The sequence below is a fragment of the Narcine bancroftii genome, chromosome 13 (genome assembly GCF_036971445.1).
Source record: "Narcine bancroftii isolate sNarBan1 chromosome 13, sNarBan1.hap1, whole genome shotgun sequence".
Classification (NCBI taxonomy): domain Eukaryota; kingdom Metazoa; phylum Chordata; class Chondrichthyes; order Torpediniformes; family Narcinidae; genus Narcine; species Narcine bancroftii.
In genome coordinates this window covers 13,376,752-13,398,283 of record NC_091481.1, presented here as the reverse complement: position 1 = coordinate 13,398,283, position 21,532 = coordinate 13,376,752, and the positions used below count along the sequence as shown (strand labels likewise).

The window sequence follows — 21,532 nt, the reverse complement described above, 5'->3', positions numbered from 1 at the left end:
TGTAAAGAGCAGGTTGTTGAATACAGAAACTAATAATGATAACAGTTGAATCTAATTTGTCCATGGTGATGGACAACTGCTGCATATGAGATTATTTTTGAAGAGTCGTTAAAAGTGATGCTGACCACAGAGCCTGGAGACAATTTCTATTTGATATTTGTGCACTATTTAAAAGACAAAGAAATGCACACATTTTTAGCACAGAATTGTTCCCCTTTTTTCCTGAGATGTGATTTAGAGGCTTGTCTCAAACAAAGTTATAGCCTTACCCCATAAAGCTGTGTACATAATGGTGCACAGATTGAATCAAAGAACTTAAAACAATGTCAAGAAAATCTATTCACGTTCTTTTTTCCAATTATACAATGAAGTTATCATAATTTTCAGGATTATTCTGGGATTGACAAAGGTTTTTTCATTGATGGAGCATTATTCCGTGATACTTTGAGGTGTACCACATAAGAGATGTGAATGTGCAATATTCAGTTTATTATTAAGCAAATTTGACTTTGGTGTCTATTATTGTATTTTATTGTGTCAATTATTGTCAATCGAGTCTTGTTACAGAGTGATTTTTGAGGATGTCCAATGTGGTGTCAACGCTCTTTACCAATGACAAATTAGAAAATAAAGAATCAGTTGGTGGTCTTAATCTTAAATTAGTGAAGAATTTCATTCATGTTGTCTCAGTTGTTTAAAATAATGGAGGCCCAATATTTTCATTGCTCGTTTACTGATGCAAATAGTAAGGTTGACTATGCATCAAATGTGTATTTTCATTAACTTTGCAGGGTGTGAAAGCATGAACTGATATGGTAGAGGAATAATGTGAGAAGGTGGGATTGAAGGATCGAAGCAATTGCAGGGGTAGGGAGAAGGTGAGGTTGGATCAATAGAAAATGTGAACAATTATGTTTATCCTTATGTAGTTGATGCTCTGTTCTCTCTGGCTTCTGTGGTGCAAGTAAACAGTGCATCATTTGGTCTGAAAGATGGAAGAATGCATGAGGGCCCTTTTAAAGAAATAAATCTGGGTGCTGCCTGGGTTTTGGGATGGGGCGGGGAAGGGCGAGGCTTGATTGCCCCATCTTGCTTCAGTTGATTGACATGACTGATTGAACACGACTTTCAGATATTTGTGACCAGAGTGAATCAGGACGTCACAAGAAGTGAAGTGTAGGTTGACGCTTAACTGAAGGCCAACATGCTACCAATTTCTGTCACAGTGACAACTGATATTATTTAACCCAAAATAGACTTAATTATTATAAATTATTTTTAAAAGGCAAACCGTTCAGAGTCTTTCCCCACCCGTACTTTTATATCCATACAATTTCATCAATGTACATTGTTACATTCGATTCTATTTACACCATTATCACCATTGTGGCACCTTGACATTTCCCCCCCTGTAGTTTGAGGAACTTTTCCAGTCTCAGCCCTTCCTGGTAATGGGAGGACTCTAGACTGTGGTCCTTCCCCACAGCATAGAAGTGAGTGTTGAAATCAGAGTTGTCAGTTAGAAAAAGACCAATCTAATTGTACTTTTATTCTTGTCAACACATCATCAAAACAAAATATTCTTTTTCAGAAACTTTTCTATTTTGGGACAAAGAGAAAACCATTTTTTTTTCTAAATGCATGCAGTTTCAGGCAGTGACCCAGACTCTACGCCAATGCAGCTCTTCTGGCATGGGATATATATGCTGCTCTGTATGTGGGACACTTTACAGCCTATCTTACAATGGTCCTTGAATTTTACAGGTGTCAGCTGTAAATCTGAACATGCAGGTACAAATGGATTTGAACTTGGGGCACAATTTGAAATTAAAAGGCTTAATCCCATTTATCCAAAAATCTTCAATAGAGACTTTTCCTTGAAAAGAAAATATTTAAGCATATATTTGTTCATCATAGCATACAGACCATAAAAATAAATATAAACTTAATTTGCAACACTCCAGGTGATTAGAATAAAATGCGCATGAATTCTTGAACTTCATGTAATATTGATGATATGTGAATACAAATGAGAGACAATATTTTACCAAACTCCCTGGAGAATTCAGACTTAATCAAATGCAAAGTACAAGGTTTTTGCAAAGCAGATTACTCTGTGAGAAAATGATTATGTTTAATGTTTATCAGAGTCCACTCTTGCACATTTGATCCATTAACTGATTCAGCAGGGATCAGCAAGGAATGGCAAAAGTTGCCCTCTGAGAAAAGATGTTGCTAAAGCTACTCTCCTATATATTTCCAATATTTCTTTGCAGAGAGAATGCACATCCCAACCTTGCCTAGAATATTTTGTCATCTCACAAGGTTACCACAACCCCATATCACATAGATAATCTGCACCTCACACTGACACAGAGTCCACGTCACCCTCACATTCTCACATAAATATCCATACTTCACTCCCATGTGGGATCCTCATACCACATTATATTTTCAGAGAGACCCTGGGCATCATCCTCCACACCTTTTACCCACATCGGGTTTTGCACTTCATTCTTACTGAGTGATCTTGCACCCAAATTAAGACCCACACTTCAAATCTCCACTTTCAGGCCACGGTTAGCGTAGAAATCCTGGACGAATACAGCCGTCTTGCAGCATCCAATAAAGATAAGTTACTGACATTTTGAGCCTGAGCCCTGAAACTTTAAAAAATTTTGTCATAGAGCACGGAAACATTTTGGCCCATGAGTCCATGCTGCCCAATTTACACCCAATTAACCTACACACCCAGTATGTTTCAAACAGTGGGAGGAAACCGGAGCCCCCGACTCAGGGAGAACATACAAACTCCTTACACATATTGCGGGATTTGAACCCTGGTCCTGATTGCTGGCCAACCGTGCCACCCCTTCTTCAAGGTATATGCAAAAAAAACAGGAGGTGTGTGAATAAAGACTGGAGGGGGGGGGAGGGGGTGGTGTCCATATCAAAAACCAGAAGTTGCTAATTGGATATGACCAGAGAAAAGAGGAAGAAGGCAAATGCAATGTTGGCATTTTTATCTGGAGGAATAGGATAAAGACCAGGGATGTAATATTGAGGTTCAATAAGGCACTGGTGAAGCCTCACTTGAAGTGCAAGGAATAGTTTTTCTTTATTTAAGAAAAGATGAGCTGGCATTGGACAGGTTACAGAGAAGATCAACAAGAATGATTCTTGGAATTAAGGGATTAGCATAAGAGGAACATTTGATAGCTCTTGGACTGGACCCCTTGGAGTTCAGTAAAATGAGGGGTGACCTCATAGAAACATTTTGAATGTTGAAATGCCTGGACTGAGTAGATGTGGCGAAGTTGTTTCCCATGGAAGGGGTGCCTAGGGCAAGAGGGTACAACTTCATGATCAAAGGGTGCCCATTTAAAACAGAGATGTAGAGGAATTTCTTTAAAATCATAGAACCATAGAAAGCTACAGCAAAGAAAACAAGCCATTTTCCCCTTCTAGTCTGTGCTGACCATCATTCCACTAGTATCACTGATCTGCTCCCACTCCATAACCCTCCAGACCTCTCCCATCCTTGTATTTATCCAATTTATTCTTAAAGCTTAAGATTGAGCCTGCATTCACCACATCAGATGGCAGCTCTTTCCACACTCCCACCGCTCTCTGAGTGAAGAACTTCCTCTTAATGTTCCCCCTAAATCTTTCCCCTTTCAGCTATGAGCTCTCGTTTTTATCTCCACCAATCCATTATGATCACTAGAACCAAAATGTTCACCTATACATACATCTGTCACCTGACCTGTCGTGTTCCCTAATAGGAGATCAAGTACCTCTATATCTTGATTTAGAAAACTTTCCTGAACACATTTCACAAACTCTAAGCCATCCAGCCCTTTTCACAGTATGGGAGTCCCAGTCAAAGTTAAAACCCCCTACCATCACAATATTCTGCTATCTCTCTACAGATTTGCTCCTCCAATTCTTTCTGACCATTGGGCAGTCTATAATACAACCCTATCAGTGTGGTCATTCCTTTCCCTGCACTGATACAAACAGGGAAGGTTGGTTATCTGTAATTGTTGAATGTCTCAAGGGCAGTAGTGTTTAAGATCAAAATTGTTGCAGATTTTCCATGATTCTTTAGCCATATTTAGATAAATCATATTTAGAGCAATAGAAGGCTTCAAAGGCACGATAAACAAATATAAAGAGCACAGATTGGATTTCCAAATCTTGCATGCCTCAGGATGTCAAAGTATGCAAGTAAAACCAGGAAAAACCAAAGGTCAAGAGAGCCTAAGGCTATAAATGCTGGGAATGTGAAATACCATATATGTTATATGTATAAGACAATAACCAGAATTTCCACTTAAAATGTAGGTTTTGAGCTATAATCGCTGTATAAGACTACACCCAAATGGCAATTACCGCTGAGAGCTTACTGCCCCAATAGTCCTTTACCAACCATCCTTCTGACCAGTGGAGTGATGCTGTCACAATATTTCAAAAACAAATTATCTTGTAAAGTTTTAAATTTAATTTTATTTGCATATTTTAAAATAAACCACCATCGGCAGAATGACCCCACGGGGGAGTGCTGAATCTTTGCTGTTCGTCAGCTGTTGCAAATGGCGACTTGTGTATGCTGTTAGCTTTGTTTGCTGTGCTGTTATTTTAAGGTATGTTGGACAGGTTTATAATACATTATTATTTTTAAGGTTTAGATTTTATACTTGGTGTACAAGATAACTCTTGGTCTTGGGGAGATATTTTAAAGGTTCAAATACTGTCTTATGCGCTGAGATAAACGGTAATCAGAAAATGTTACATAAATTCAGCAAACTGAACAACATTTGCAGAAAGAGAAGCAAAGTTAATGTTAAGTCTAATGACCTTTTATTGCAATGTTCTGATTGAAGATTATCAACCTGAAAGATAGAAGGATAATCAATTGTTTAGTAGTTACCATAGTATGCCTCTTAATGGACCAGAGTGTGCTCCACTGGATGCCTAATGCCACAGTGGCAGATCTGGATCCTATTGAGTAGGCAGCCAAATGCATATCCCATCAGGCTCTTTAGCTCTAAGCCAATCACATATCTTCTTATCTATTTGTCCATCTAAAATAATTTTGATTTTAAATTAAAAAATACTAATTTCAAAGTATCCTAGAAGTCCCAGGACAGGGCTTCATTGCCTGAGGTCATAGTTTATTCCACTTCTTAGGTGGCACTTTGTCACAGGTCTACTAAATTGAAGTAAACAACACTGCCTCATGTAGATGTCCTTGATGGAGTAAGTTTGGTGCCTGTGATGTCACAGGCCAAGTTAACAACCCTCTGGAGTTTTTTCTTGCCTGAGATTTGGCACCTTCATATTAGTCAATAATGCAACCAGCCAGAATACTCTCCACGGTACACCTGTAGAAGTTTTCAAGAGTCTTCGGTGACATAACAAATCTCCTCAAACTCCTCACAAAATCTAGCTGCTGGCGAGCCTTCTTCGTGATTGCATCAACATAGAGATTCCTTAAATGCATGTCTTCCAGTATTTGACATAATATCATCAACCCTTATTCGAATATTAGTTACACCAATTTATAAGGAAGGGGTATAGTGGCTCAAGAGAAGCTGGCATCACTAATATGGGTGATTTACAGTGTAGAACAAGCAAGTGTACAATGAACACGTATAGTTTTGTGATTGTGAGTACATAGAAGAAATCCACTACTTCTAGACAAAATATCCTTTTTTTTCCAAAATGCAACTATCTCTGTAAATTATCTTGCTTCAAAAATAATCAGATCCAGTAACCATATATTGTTTAAACATATAAATAAGGTGTACATGTATATTTATGTGCCTACACATTCATATCTATGTGATTTATTTACATTTGAATATGCTGGTGGAGATGTTGGTGTGTCTATCTATTTTTATTTATGGAAAGTAAGTTTTGGTATTGCATTTGATTGACTTATGGACTTTGAAACAGTGTTTGATGAAATGTCTCATGCTAGATCTCAATAACATTTCAGATCAAACGATCAAAGAGCATATGGCAATGTCGATTAGAAATTGATGAATCAAGAAGCAAAGGGTGTTGTTGCATGTTTTATCACACGTTCCATAGGTTTGCACAGCTATGCTCCAAAGCTCTGTGAAAAGCCCACTGCTCTTTTGATGCATTACCTGGACTTGGAATTATAGATCAATTTCAAAGTTTGCAGATGGTTCATAACATAGAACAATAGTAAACAGAAGAGGATTACAAATGAAATAAAGAGAGTTGAAATAGGGGCAATTCAGATAATATCAGATATACTAGGGGATAAATTGTGTTGACCAATTAGGAATTAGATCAGTAAAGATTTCTTCACATGTATTTTTGGAATTCTGAGTCCCAGAGGGATTAAGATATTCAATCATTAAATATACTCAAGTCTGGGATTTATACATTTTTGGCAACCAGGATAATCAAGGATTCAGTGATGGGAGAAGAAAAGGTGAAACAAAAACCCATCATTATTTTGTTGGGTGTTTAAGTAAGCTCGGGCCCACATGGCCTACTGCTGCTCTTCTTCATGTGTTCTTTAATAATGGGCAGAAACATAGTAAAATTTAATGCTGAAAAACATTGGAAGGGGGAATAAGGAAGCAGTAAAAAATATACAATTTAAAAGTGGGAACAGGAGCAAAGTAAAATGGTTAGAACTTTATAAATACTGGTTACTGTTTAGTTGGTGTACTGTGCCATCTCTTGGCTGCTCATTAAAGGAGATTAGAGTCAAGAAGAAGATACAAAGATTGTTTCCAATATTGGTATCAGGTGAATGCACTTTATGAGGAGAGATTGGAGCAGAGAAAGAGAAGATTTGACAGAGCTGTTCAATATCAAGGAAAGTTGGTTGATCAAGTAAGTGGGAAGAAATTTATATAATGAGCCAATTACAGAGAATGCCATTCAAGGTGATTAGCAAAAAAAAAATCACAGGCAGCATCAGCTAATATTTTATTTAATTAATGGAATAATGTAAGTTCCAATCCTGATTTCAGATTTATTGTCAGAGTATATACAGGACATATCACATACAACCTTGAGATTCTTTTTCTGTGGGTGTGGCAGAATTACCACTTATTGGTAGTGCAAAAAAAAACTGTACACAGTGTATACATGTAAACAAATAAAGAACTATAAACAGATACACAAATGGAAACAAAGTAACTGTGCAATATAGAGAGAATTTAAAAAAAAACAATAAAGGGCACAAGTAAAAGTCCTTAAATGAGTCCCTGATTGAGTTTGTTGTTGAGGAGTCTGATAATGGAGAGGTAGCAGCTGTTTCTGAACCTGGTGATGTGAGTCTTGTGGCACCTATACCTCTTTCCTGATGGCAGCAGCGAGAACAGAGTGTGTGGTGGCTGGTGTGGATCCTTGGAGATTGTTGCCGCATTGATTTCTGATGGCAGCATTCTCGATAGATGTTATCGATAGTTGGGAGGGTTTTTCTTGTAATGTCCTAGGCTGTGCCCACTACCTTTTGGAGGGCTCTATGCTCGGGGGTATTGGTGTCCCCATACCAGACCATGATGCAGCTGGTCAGCACGCTTTCCACTCTGTAGAAATTTTCCATGGTTTCTGGTCTCCACAAACTCCTGAGGAAGTAGAGGTGCTGAGATGTTTTCTTCACAATGCTGTTAGTGAGTTGGGTCCAGGAAAGATACTCCAAGATAGTGACTCCCAAGAACTGAAAGGTAGGAAGGTGAAAAAAGGAATGGAGTAAACCCTTCAAAAGAAGGAAATTGTAGGGAAGGAACGAGTTGGTTCTGTCTTTCCAAGAGCTGGCTTCAACTGTCTTCTGTCCTGTACTATTCAATGTTTCTATATGTGGTATGTGCTTTTACAAACTGTAAACATGCATATTATAATTCTTAATCTTTAACTCTCCAATTAAAAATTGCAATATTATTTACATGGATATAATGGGATAACATTTAAGTCGTATAATATTTGAAATATGTTCACATTTATTTATGTACCCAGTTCTCCCTGTCACTTTAAACCCCTCCAACCTTCTGATATTGAGACATATCTAATATTTCCAATAGTGCCTGTTCCTTGCGCATCTCCGATTATTTTAATCCACTGGTAGCTGAGCACTGGAATTCTCTTTCGAGCTCTGCTCGAGCTTTAATTCTTCCTTCCTAATGCTTCACAAAACGGGAACCAGCGTTTGATCGCTTGCCTGAAGCGATTGTCTAAAACTCCCGAAGCGAGCAAAAGCCTCCCCATTATCATCGAAGCGAAGGTCATGTCCACGTGTGCAAATATTCGCCCCCATCAACCGCTCAAGGCCCCTGCAAGAACGGGTCCATTGAAATGACCGGGCAACCCCCTGTTCCTCTCTCATTTCGTTCGCTCATCGCTCACCCCCGACCCTTGGGTTCCCACGCTGCAAGGACTCTAGGAACACAAGTTATTGATACGCTGTGATCCGGTCTCTGCTTCGAGACAAGCGTGTGCTTGAAATTGTATCGATCGATCGATCAAGTCCTCGCGGTCCCGATCAGGGGCAGCCGAAGGTCGGGGTGTGTTTGTGTGCGCGGGTTTCCAAAAGGTTTGAGTTTTTTTTTCTCACTGTCTCCCCCCAGTGATGTGATGTCGATGGTGAGTGCACGGAGCATGCCTCTCAGTCCGACATCCAGGAAACATGAGGAGGAGCAGCAGCAGAACACTTGCAACTGCAGCGAGGGTGAAGAGGAGGAGAGTTTCACCAGAGAGGACACCATCTACCACACCATCAGGACAAGTACTGCAGCCAAAACCGGTCACCAAATGGACAACCCTGCGCCGAGCACTCTAATAATTCGCATTGGGGTGCCAGACTTGGAGCAAACGGTCAGTATGTGTGATTTCGATGTACAATTTCCCATGAAATGGACAGATGCAGTTATCTTCGTCGAAAGGGGTGGGTCTTATTCCACTTGCTACCTTCAGAGTGCGATGTGTTCATTGAACTAGAGACCGGAGTTTAACCCTCAGCTTGCTGGATTTCATTCTAATAGAATATAGCATTGTGTGGAATACACCTGTGTTGGGCCCACAGAGGGCATGATAAGGTGTTGGGAGCAATGGTGTGCAGAGAGTAGAGAGATGGGGATCACGGGGAAGGATATCACGAATGCATCGTTTTGAAAGAGTAATTTTTAATGAACAATTTGCTGCAGACTGAAATCCTGACAGTATCTTGGGGCTGTGCTTGGTCTGGGGAGGCTGGATTCATGTTCTTGTGACACTGTATGTGCACCCAGGCAGGGATGCAGCTTCAAGTTTGTAATTCCTTGGTTGGATAGCAAGTTTGCACGTGATGTGACATCAGGAGGAGAATGTTAGAACCCTTGATGGATGCAATGTCAGGATAATTCCAGCATGGTATTGTGAGGGAGATGCATGTTAAACCTCAATATAAAAACCTTTTTAAAGCACATTGATGGAGTATTACATTTCACTTTATCACAATTACTTCAATCATTCTTCATATCTTATTTAGGACTGAAAAGTGAGGACTGACACCACAGTTGCCCATGTATCATCTGCCAGTAATTTATTTATCTGCTTTGACCACTTTATCGATTAGTTCTGATAGGTGAAGATAGCAATAGGGTCTAACACCGCTGTTTAGAATTGTTTTACACACTACAGTTCTGACCCAGAAAGACAATGATCTATTATTGAGGGATGGAATGTTGTTGTCATTGGATTCTTTATTTCAATCATATATACTTCTAATTGGTCTAACTCTTGTCCATTCTAAATCTGACTCTGGAAAATGTCTCTCTGGACATCTTCAAAATGTAAGCTTGAATTCATATAAACATTGTTGGCCAATGACAAGAGTGACCATTAGCTCCCAGTCGGACAGGGCTGTAACTAAACTTTTTTTTTCCAATGCTTTCCATGGCAGGCATTATTTGTCTATCTCTGTAATTTTCACTGGTCTAAAACTCTCCTCCAAATCTCAGTTTTTCCAGTTCTAACCTCTTGTTTGTATGCCCACTTTTATTCCCCACCACTGGCAATTGTGACTTCAGTAGGATGACCCAAAACTTTTTTGTGTTTAGTCCTCTCCATCTCTCACTCATTTCACGATGCTCTTCAAGACTTATCTTTGATTCCCAACCTTCTATGATTAAAATTTTGTGTTTCCTGTAAAAGATTTTGTACTATGTTAAGACTGTATACTATAGACAATGTGTTGCTATGTTATATGAGTAAAGAAATGATAAAATTGCACTGATAGCTATTTTTAGAGTTTAAAAAAAAAATTGGCCTAACACCTTCAGCACAATATAGGCTAATCATACTGAGACAAAGTGTTTAAATGAAGGACAAATGAATTGAAAGGAAAGAGAAATGGGAAGTGTAATGTGAAGAATTCTTTTGTGCTCTGGAAAATGCAAACAGTTAGATTCCACCCTCACCACCCAGATAATTAATCAGAAAGTGAAAATTAAAATTAAATCAGATGCTGATGAGCTAAAACAAACAGCAGAAAATGCTGGAAATACTTTGTAGGTCAGGCCACATCAGTGGAAATGAAACAGTAAAAGTTTCAGATTGCTAATCCTTGGTCAGATGTGCTGATCTGAAATGTTAACTTCATACAGATGTGGCCTGACTTGATGAGTATTTCCACCATTTTATTTTATTTTTTTTTGTTTTCCATGAAACTGATAAGCTGGTATTGAAGGACTCTGCACCTTTAAGTGGCGTACCTTGTACGTGAGAATGAATAATGTGGATTTAGCTAACCTGTAATATTTGTTCCCTCTAACCTTGACTATTAAAATATTCTTCAGTTCATCTGTCACCCCCTAGCAAAATGATATGATTCTAATTATTGTTCACCCTAACTCCCAACAGGTTTCAACCATGCTTACTTTGAGGGGCATGGGCCATTTTTAGGGACCGCTTAATAATACTTCTCGCCATTGCTTTTTGATACTTCATAGCCCTGTCTTTAATTCTGTAAGGAAATACAATCTCCCAGCTCTGTGCCCCTTTAATCCTGTGCCTCTTTTGCTCCTTGCATTTTAATAATTGAAAAACTGTCATTTTTAGTTGTGTTCACTCGATCATTACACTGCACCTTAAAATCTACTCCTTTAACTTGGCTTTTAGTCATGTGTCTTAATGTGTGGTATGATGCCAAATATTTGTTGGAATGCTTCTTTGTAATGCCTTGGCATTCTACTCTGTTAAAAGTGTGATATAAATGCAAATTGTTGTTGATGTTTCTAACCTGAAGTTCAATTCAGCTGGAAGAACATATTGGATGATGTAAAGAGAACTCTAATCTGCACCTATACCATGCCATGCTTCATCTAGTCTTGGGTGAAACAGCAAGAAGATGACATGATTCTGCTGATTGCTAATATTCCATCAGGAGTATTGTATAATATATGAATAACTATCATCAAATAGATCCCAAACTTGATGGAAACTATTTTTCCCATATACCTTTCTATTTATTTCCAGAAGATAAGGTTCAGAGCCTCAGAAATTGGTTGTTCTCCAGACAGCTATTTTCCTTCTAGGGTGTAGTCAGTCTTTTTAACTATGGAAGGCCTCACCAAAGTCAATTATGGCCTTGGATAATACTTGAGCCACTAAAGGTGTAACTATCTGTAGATATCAAAACCTGTTCTCTTTTTTTTTCAGGGAGAAGATGATCTTTGTTAATTAAAGGCACCCAAAGATGCAATGTGTGCGCGCGTGCGCGCATGTTGTAGACACACAGATTATGACAAAAGAGCATTTCTGCCCTCTACAGATATCTTGAATTTAATTTCACATCTTGTTGAGGTGGAATTTGAATACTGTTTGGGTTCAATATTTCATTTACCAGCTGAGCCATCAAGGATCCATCTTGATGTAGATGATCCAAAGTGTAGTATCACCAATGTTAAATGAAGTATATCCATGGAGATTCTTTATGCATTGATTTATTTATTTAAAATAAAATAATTAAACTGATTAATTTATGAGAATCAAAAATTCAAATTCTGGAAATCCAAAATAAAAACAGACATTTCTGGAAATACTCAGTGGATAAACAGCATCTGTGTGGAAAGAGAAACAATTAACATTTCAGGTTGAAGGCTATTAAAACTGGAAAGGAGTGAAAACAAATTAGTTTTAAGTTGTAGAGAGAGTGGCAGTCAGTTGGAAATGGAAAAAGGGAATATAATATCTCTGATAGGGTGAGCCCAAGGTTGCCTCCACTTTGAGACTCTTTACACTGTCTTATCTTCTGGACATTCCCTCTATCTATACCCTGCAATTCACATCTTTTACATGTTTCTTGTTTCTCTTCTTATTCTCAGTAACATATCAATCCCAACAGCCCTGTCTCATCTTATTGGAGATTTTCCCCTTGTCCAATCCATTCCAACCCCACCCTTTTGACAATTTTGAATTAAGATGTTTATTTGTTTTCTCAGTTCTGACAAAGGGTCATTGATCTGAAATGTTAAATCCATTTCATTTTTCATGATTTGCCTGATTTACTGACTGTTTCCAGAAATGTTTGTTTTTATTCCTCCTTGATTAGTTCAGTATTCAGGCAGCAGAAAATAAATTATAGACTGTTTAGCCTGACATCAGTGGTTAAGAAGACGTTGGAGTCGATCGTCAAGGATGAGGATATAGAGTATTTAGAGGCACATGACATGATAGGCCAAAACCTATATGGTTTTCTCAAGGGAAAGTCTTACTTAACAAACCTATTGGAATTCTTTGAAGAAGTGAGAAGCAGGCTAGTCAAGTTTATTGTCATCTGATGTGGAGCTCACTGCCACAGGGTAGTAGACATTGAAGTCTGTTATTGTTGCCCTCTTGGGGTACCGGGATGATGGTGGCTGTCTGAACCCTATGGGAACGATGGACTGAGGTGCAATGAGGTTTTGAAGATATCAATGAAGAATTCCCTTAATTGGTCTGTGAAGTCCTTCAGTACCCAACTAAGTATCTTATCTGGTCCCTCTGCCTTATGTAGGTTTACCTTAGATAGGGTTCTCTTCACCTCAGCTGCAGCTGTGCAAGGGGCCAGTTCATCAGGGGGCATGGACCTTTCTTTGGCATCATCCCGTTCTTCTCATCAAACCATGCATAGAAGGTGTTCAGTCTGTTTGGAAAGGAGGTGTCATTGTCCTTAATTCGCATGGTTGACTTGTGATCCATAATAGTCTTGATCCCTTGCCACATGTGTCGCACAGCTGTCTGTGGATTTTCTGTGGCAAACCCACGCTTTGCCTTCCAGATTGCATGGGAGAGTTCAGCACTGACTGATCTTAGTGCCATCCTACACCGTGTCCTGATGGCAGCATCATGAGCTCTGAAAAAGGCCTGGATCTCTGCATCCAACCATAGTTGGATAAAGGAGTTGTGTATTTGAATTTTCAGAAGTACTTTGACAAGGTGGTGCATATGAGGCTTTTTAACAAGATATGAGCCCATGGATTAACAGGAAATATACTAGCATGGGTAGAACATTGGCTGATTGGCAGGAAGCAGAGAATCGGAATACAAGGATTATATTCTGATTCTCTTTTTATGTGGAGATTAATAATTTGGATTATGGAATTAATGACTCTGCAGCCAGGTTTGCAGATGATATAAGGTAGGTGGAGGAGCAGAGATGATTGAGGAAACAGGAAGACTGCTGGACAAAGACAGATGAGGAGAATGAGCTGAGAAATGGTAAATGAAATACATTGTCAGAAAGTATATAGTAATGAATTTCAGAAGGAAAATAAATAAATGGGAAAACTTTTTTAAATGGGAAGAAAATTGAAAATACCTGGATGCAAAGAGACCTAGGACCTAGGAAAACTTGCATGGTGAGTCGATGATGAAAAAGGCAAATGCAATGCTGGCATACATCTCAAAAGGAATAGAATATGAGCAGGAATATGATATTGAAGCTTTATAAGGCCCTGGTGAAACCTCACTTAAAGTATCATGAGGAGTTTTGGACTGCTCATTTAAGAACGGATGTGCTGATACTGGAGAGGTGAGTTGCAAGGATGATTCCGGTAATAAAAGGGTTATCATATGAGGAGCATTTGACAGTTCTTGGCCTGGACTTGTTGGAATTTAGGAAAATGTGGGGGATCTCACTAAAACATTTCAAATGTTGAAAGGCATGGACAGAGTAGATGCAGAAAGGTTGTTTACTATGGTGGAAGAGTCTGGGCCAGAAAGGCATAACTTCAGGATAAAAGGGCTTAGAACAGAGATGCCAAGGAATTTCTTTCGCCACAGGGTGATAAATCGGTGCAATTTGTTGCCACAGGTGATTGTGGAGGCCAGGTCATTTGATGTATTTAAGGCAGAGATTGATAGGTTCTTGATAAACCAGGTATCAAAGTTTATGGGCAGAAGGTTGAGTGGGAAAAAGAATCAGCTCACGATTAAATGGTGGGGCAGATGCAATGACTGAACAGCCTATTTCTGTTTCTATGTCATGTGGTCTTATATGAAGAAAGGAGGCACACAATGGAGGTGAATGTTCCACTTTTAAGCCTTTTATGATGTCATTCTATTCTAGTTTGTCTGTGAATATCTTTGAGCATCCCAACCATGGAGAATTAATCAGATAAAACATTCTTTCAAAGAAATATTAATATTCTATGATCTGCACAATTTACGAGTGGTTAAAACTGAGCTCATAAGCTCATTGGATATTATCTGCAGTCACTGTTGATCTTTGAGCAAACCAGTATGTTCACTGCAAAGTACAAGAACAAAGTGAGATTATTGCTCAGTCTGTTTTCATTGAGGTTGCTTGATGAAACATATTGGTTGGGTTCCCTGAAGAACTTTCTTATTCTGTCAATGTTTTCTAAGGATTTCTATAATCCATCAGCGTCATGGTTTAAAACTGAATCCAAAAGATGGTAACTCAAAGAGATCAGCTTTTGATCAACACAACTGGCTTGGTTGAAGTACTTAATACCACCAATCAGAGCTCTAACCTAGCAGTAATGTTGCGTCGTGAGATAGCATATACAGTACAATTCAGATTATCCAAAATTGGATTATCTGAAATCGTCATTTATCCAAAAAAACTTTGGACCCAGAAATGACATCTGTTCGCCTGTGAAAATTTTTGGATAAATGAGGATATCTGAAACAATCAGAAATCCTCAGTTACCTGAATTTTTTTTTTTGGGATCCGAACTGACCTCACAGGTTGGAAAAAAAAATTCACCCAACATGAAATTAGAACAACAATTGTCCTCGTTTCAAGAAACTCCCTCCCTCTCTCACTCCATTTCTTTCTTACCTACCCCTATTGACTTTCCTCTCAAACTGCATGCCACTATCTCCCAGCCGCAAGTGGTTGGAAGAATCCCTTATCTTGGCGTCATCAAGGAGAGCGGCCTCTAAAGTAATAGACACGCCTGTTGAGGGTATCTTGTCCCGTTCCTTCTCTTTTTCTCTTCTTTGTAGGGGGATAGAGGAGAGGGAGGGGTGGTATATGGGTGGGGGGGGGTGTTCATATTTTTCTTTTTTATATGCCACATGTATTTGTATTATTTTGAATTATCTTTAATTATGTGCTTTATTGTGTGGTTTTAAACTAATAAAAAAAATGTTTAAAAAAAAAGGAAAGCCTCCCGGGCAGGAGTGGGGACTATGGGCACCCGGGCATGAGCAGGATCTTGATGGGGAGGTCTCGGTGATCGGCAGCAGTGGTCGGGAGGGGCAGTGTGCACAGGTGAAGACTGGGCCTGTGTCGGGCTCCAACATCAAGAACCAGGATGCGAAGCTGGAGCAGCCCCTGTCAGAATGAGCCCACAGGGAGACAGGGAGGCTACTGACTTGCCAGTGAGTGTTCTACAGCCTGGGAAGTCTCCCGGGGGATCAGTGGTGATAGTGGGAGGTCTCAGTAATCGGCGGTGGTAGTTGGGAGGTTTTGGTGATCGGGGATGGCACTAGGGACATATCAAGGATCAGCAGTGGCCAGCATTCTTTTTTGGTTACCGTAGATTAAAAGGTGATTTAGGAAGTCTGGAGGTGTGGGCTGAGAAATGGCTGATGGAATTTAATACAGATTAGTGTGAGGTGTTACATTTTGGAAAGGCAAATCTAAATAGGTCATATGCATTAAATGGTAGGCTATTGAGATGTGCAGAGCAACAAAGTGATTTAGGAGTGATGGTAAATAGTACCCTCAAGGCTGATACTCAGGTAGATGGCGTGGTGAAGAAGGCATTTGGAATGTTGGCCTTCATAAATCGGAGTATTGAATTCAAGAGTAGGGAGGTTATGATGAAATTGTACAAGGCATTGGTGAGGCCAAATTTGGAGTACTGTGTACAGTTTTGGTCACCAAATTATAGGAAAGATATAAACAAAATAGAGAGAGTGCAGAGAAGGTTCACGAGAATGTTGACAGGATTTCAAGTTTTGAGTTACAGGGAAAGATGGTGCAGACTAGGGCTTTTTTTCTCTGGAGCGTAGAAGATTGAGGGGGGACTTGATAGAGGTGTTTAAGATTTTAAAAGGGACAGACAGAGTAAATGTGGATAGGCTTTTTCAATTAAGAGTGGGGGAGATTCAAACTAGAGGGCATGGTTTAAGATTGAAGGAGGAAAATTATAAGGGGAACATGAGGGGAAATTTCTTTACGCAAAGGATGGTAGGGATGTGGAATGAGCTTCCGGCAGATGTGGTTGAGGCGGGATCATTGGTTACATTTAAGGAAAGACTGGATAGTTACATGGAGAGGAGAGGACTGGAGGGGTATGGACCGGGTGCTAGTCAGTGGGACTAGGAGGGTGGGGATTTGTTACGGCATGGACTAGTAGGGCCGAACTGGCCTGTTCTGGGCTGTAAATGGTAATATGGTTAGAATTAAACATTATTTTAATGCTTAAAAAACCTTCTCTTGTAGTTTGTTGTTGTTTAAACACTGATACAAGTGTTTTGCTGTTGCTGCTGGACTGTTTTTAAAAAAAATTGACCAGTTATCCGAAAAATTCAGTCGTCCATAATAGGTCCGGTTCAAATCATTTGGGATAATTGGGAGTTGTACTGTACTTCCATGGTGGATTCAGTAAGACAGATCTTGAAACCGTGAATGAGGTGGAAGACTTTCTGCAAAGGTTGTAAAAGAGATTAAGGTTGCTGAGGGAGAGCATTGTGAAAATATTTATAATAGAACTAAGTAAAAGTAGTAAAGTTGTATTTTTATTTTTGTTAAACAGTCTTGCATTTATTTTTTAAAAGTAATGTGCATAAAAATGTTTACGGAGAGCTCAGTAAAAAAAATATATATCTGGGAAAAGTGGTAGTAGGGTGGGGACTGGGTATAAGGGGGAGAATGGCTCCTGGAGAGGATGGAAAGGGAGGGGTTCTTCTTTCTTGAGAGATTCTGCGGGCTGTTTTCATGGGCCTTCAGGGCTTTCCACTGTCAGGGCAGGGACATTGTGTTTTTCTTAAAGAAGAAGCGTCACTTTACTATTTAAAGAGTCAAAGAGATTTTATTGTTAAAAAATATTGTTTTAAAGAAGAATATGGATAGAACTTTAAAATTCATTGGTCTTAATGTTAATGGAATTAACAAGAGAGTGAAAAGAAAACTGGTCTTGGGGCACACCTTTTTAAAAAAAAATTAAAGGCAGATGTAGTATTTTTACAAGAAGTACATCTTTCCAAATTGGAACATGCAAAATTAAAAAGAGTTTGGATGGGACAAGTAATATAGTCTTTATTTGGATCAAAAGCAAGAGGTGTAATGATTTTAATTAATAAAAATATACCAATAATAATAGAAGAGACATTTACCAATCAAGCTAGAAGATTTGTAATGGCACATTGTAAAATTTATGCAGAATCATGGATGTTTATGAATATTTACACCCCAAATGATGACAATGAAGTCTTTATGAAGTATATTTTTTTTTAAAAACTGCAGGGAGATGGCAAAATATATTGATTGGGAGATTTTAATTTCTGTTGAGATCCTATATTGGACAAAACAACACATCAATTATAAAGGATTTAAATCTAATATATGGAGGCGGCTCAACCCCTTAGATAGAGACTATTCATTCTAATCAAGGGTACAAGATTCACACGTGAGGATTGACTTATTTTTAATGTCTGCCCAGTTACAAAGTAGAGTGGTAAAAATTGAGTATTTGACAAGATTTTTATCAGACTACTCGCCATTAACATTATTAAAAAGGATGGATTTTTGTGATTTTTATTAGGCAGATAGAAATATTTTGTGAAAAGAATTTTCCCTCCACTAATATGGAATATGCTTAAAGCTTATTTGAGGTGACAAATTATTTCTTACACTAAAAATATAAAGAGAGAATATGTGAGAGAATTAGAAGGCCTAGAGAAGGATATAACAAAATTAGAAAAAATGATATTAGATATCAGGAATACAAAAAAAGAATATTAGACAACATTACAAACATATAGAATGGAAAAAAATGATATTAAAAACTAAACAAAAATATTATGAACTAGGAGAACAAGCACATAGTGTTATCTTGGCAGGTTAAAGCAGAGGAGTCATCAGAATGACAAATGCAATAGAAACAGAAGCTGACACTATTAACATGTAATAAAAATAAATAAATAATATGTTTTGATGATACTATATGAAACTATATAAATCAGAATTAGTAGGAGATGAAAACAAGATGGAAGAATTTTTAACAAATGTTGAACATCCTCTAAGAAAGAGATGATTTAGATGCTCCTTTTACAAGGGAAGAAATAGAGAAAGCTCTGGATACTTTGCAGGCCATTAAGTTCCTGGGGGAAAATGGGTTCCCTCCTGAGTTCTATAGACAATTTAAAGATTTAATTATTCCTCTTTTGATGGAGATGTTAGACTGGGTGGTGGAGACCCAAACTCTCCCAGAAACCTTTTCAACTGCTATAATCACAGTGCTACTGAAGAAAGGTAGAGACCATTAGAAACCTCATCATAAGCCTCTTTCACACTTGCATCCCACTAAATTGGCCGTTCAGTGTCCTGGGATAGGAATGGGGGGTTTGGTTTTTCACACTTGACCACTCCTAACTGGGACACTGAATGCTTTCACACTTGCAAGGAGCCATCCCCGGGGTTAGAACTGTTCTACCTTCTACCGGTGATGTAATGATGCATTAAGTGATGGTGGACCTGCCCCAAATCCTGATCAATGTATTATGATCTTATATTTGAACAAAATTAATCTGCCTAATTATAACATAATTAAGCTTTATGTACAGTCCCTGTTGTTATTGCGCTGACCTATAAAATCCTTAATGAAGGACTGTGGAAAATTGCGAGCATAAATACCAATAGCATACAATTTTTAAAGAGGGTGGGAAAGTTGGTTGCGCTACAGTGCACAATTTATATTATATGGGAAAGTTGGTAGCACTATAGCGCACAATTTATATAGCATGGAAAAGTTTGTAGCGCTATCACATACAATTATAAATAATTCCATGTGGCAGAGAAAGGGCTGCATGCCCGGAGCATTCATGGAGGGGTTTCTCTGTTGCATGGAATTCTGGGAAGTCAGGTCTGCCACTGCTTTTTCCCACTGTCTTTATAAATTGTGCACTATAGCATTACCAATTTTCCCACACTGTTTAAAAATTGTCTGCTATTGTTATTTATTTCCTCTCTCTCTCTTTCCCCCTCCCCCCTCCCCCCCGCAATTTTTTCACGGCAAAGTTTATACCTTAATTTTAATCTTCTTCCTTCACGTTCCTGCACTCACGCAAAAACTTAGGTCATTTTAATCCCACAAAGCAATTACTGGTTGCAACGCTGGCATCTGCAGACCCCGGGGATTGTACTAAAGGACGAGGCCATCTATCCCCGGCGTGAAATTATGTCATCTGATGCTGGCGTTGAGCTGATTTTGCTTTCACACTAGACATTTTAAAAGGCCGATTGGCGGTTAATTTGTGGGATCACTTGAAAGTGTGAAAGGGGCTATACAGACCAATATCACTTTTTTGAATTTTTTTTTCAAAAATTATACATAGTGAAATTTTAAATATAAAATATATTAAACTTTTTCCTCACAAACACAACAAACAAAAACAAAACAGTCCCTCCTTCCTTCCCTCCTCCCCTTCCATACAGATCCATTCACCATCAGGACTTGCATTTATTTTAAGTATATCGAAGTCAGTTGGGGAAACTATCTTGAAATAATAGTTAATTTTATACCCTTTTTTTGTTCCTTTTTATTGTTGTATCTGGGCCCTTATGTAGGACCAATATCACTTCTGAATGCAGAGTATAAAATTGTAGCAAAGGCTAGAATTGGAGCAAACAGACTGGGTGAGTAATACATTTGGATCAGGTGGGATTTGTTAAAGGAAGACGTTATAACCATATAACCATTTACGGAGCGGAAACAGGCCATGTTGGCCTTTTGAGTCCGCACCGGTTCACTGATTTTGTGCGCTCTCTTTAGGCATTGGTCCCGGTAGATCTTCATTCAATAACGATGGGCAAATTCAATGCAGGTGGAATCAGATAATAGCAAAACTATGGGCAAACAGATTGGCTGTTCTTCAAATAGTCTAGGTAGATCATTCAATATAATACACATGGCAAAATCGAGGTTGAATCCAAACATAAGTATTTATCTCGATGCAGAAAAGCCATTCAATTGATTAGAATGGTCTTTATTTAAAACGATGGAAAAATTTGGTTTAAGCTGAAAATTTATAAATTGGATAAAAACTCTATCATAAAACACAAGCTAAAATAATAACTCATAATCAAATGTCATCTATTTTTCCCTTAAGTAGACAGGGGTGTCCCCTATTGCCAGCATTATTCATCGTAGCTATTGAACCACTGGCGGAGATTATAACAAGGGATCTGGATATTAAGGGCTTTATAGTTGTACAAGAAGAAGAATATAGAATTAGTTTACTTGCTAATGATGTGCTATTATATATGTCTGACCCACCTGAATCCTTAGTAAGATTACAAACAATATTAGAAAAATATGGAAGAATATAAGGATGTAAAATAAATCTGGATAAAAGTGATATAATGCCATTGTAGAACTTTGATTCTGAAAGATACCAAAACTGGCAGAAAGGTTTGTTTGTTTTTTAGGATGTTGATCTCTGCAATGGATTCTTGGCTGCTGCATGGGCAAGACTTGTCCACATGAGCTAGTTTAAGCCTGTCATTAGTGAAAGACTGTGGCTTCCATCCAATGTCCAAAATACAGGTCAACCTAGTTTGTCTGAGTATCTAATAAAGTTCTTCATAGGGCATCTGTAAAGGTTGACCAAGTGTTCCACTTCGGACGAAAACATATTCACAGTTTTTGAGGTCTTCAGGCACAAAAGAAGAGTGTATAAGGGTCCATTTTCCTACCGTCTCCCTTAACCTGCTCAACAGATCATCGCTGGAGTTGGAATGGAAGAGGACAAACTACCCTGGAACCACCAATGGAGCAGTGTTCACGAGCTCTGCAGATGAAGTTTGGAGGTCCTCCTTTGGAGT

The 21,532-nt window shown here is 38.6% G+C and overlaps 1 protein-coding gene and 2 long non-coding RNA genes across 34 annotated transcripts in view; 2 read left to right on the top strand and 1 right to left on the bottom strand.

The window, feature by feature from the left end:
- Positions 1-21,532, top strand: part of shank3a (SH3 and multiple ankyrin repeat domains 3a) — a 651,448-nt gene that overhangs the window by 169,092 nt on the left and 460,824 nt on the right. For all 30 annotated transcript variants that reach the window (XR_011348059.1, XR_011348061.1, XR_011348060.1 and 27 more), the window contains one exon: positions 8,619-8,865. Coding sequence is in view for 27 of the 30 variants with exons in the window: in XM_069908797.1 (XP_069764898.1) it covers positions 8,619-8,865 (247 nt within the window). In the remaining 3 variants the exon portion in view is untranslated. The remainder of the gene's footprint in view (positions 1-8,618; positions 8,866-21,532) is intronic.
- LOC138748500 (uncharacterized) overlaps positions 1-21,532 on the bottom strand; it is a 78,077-nt gene that overhangs the window by 32,076 nt on the left and 24,469 nt on the right. The window lies entirely within an intron of this gene.
- LOC138748499 (uncharacterized) lies at positions 8,880-12,007 on the top strand. The gene is made up of 2 exons (XR_011348077.1): positions 8,880-9,821; positions 11,689-12,007. It is a non-coding gene; the product is annotated as an uncharacterized lncRNA (long non-coding RNA).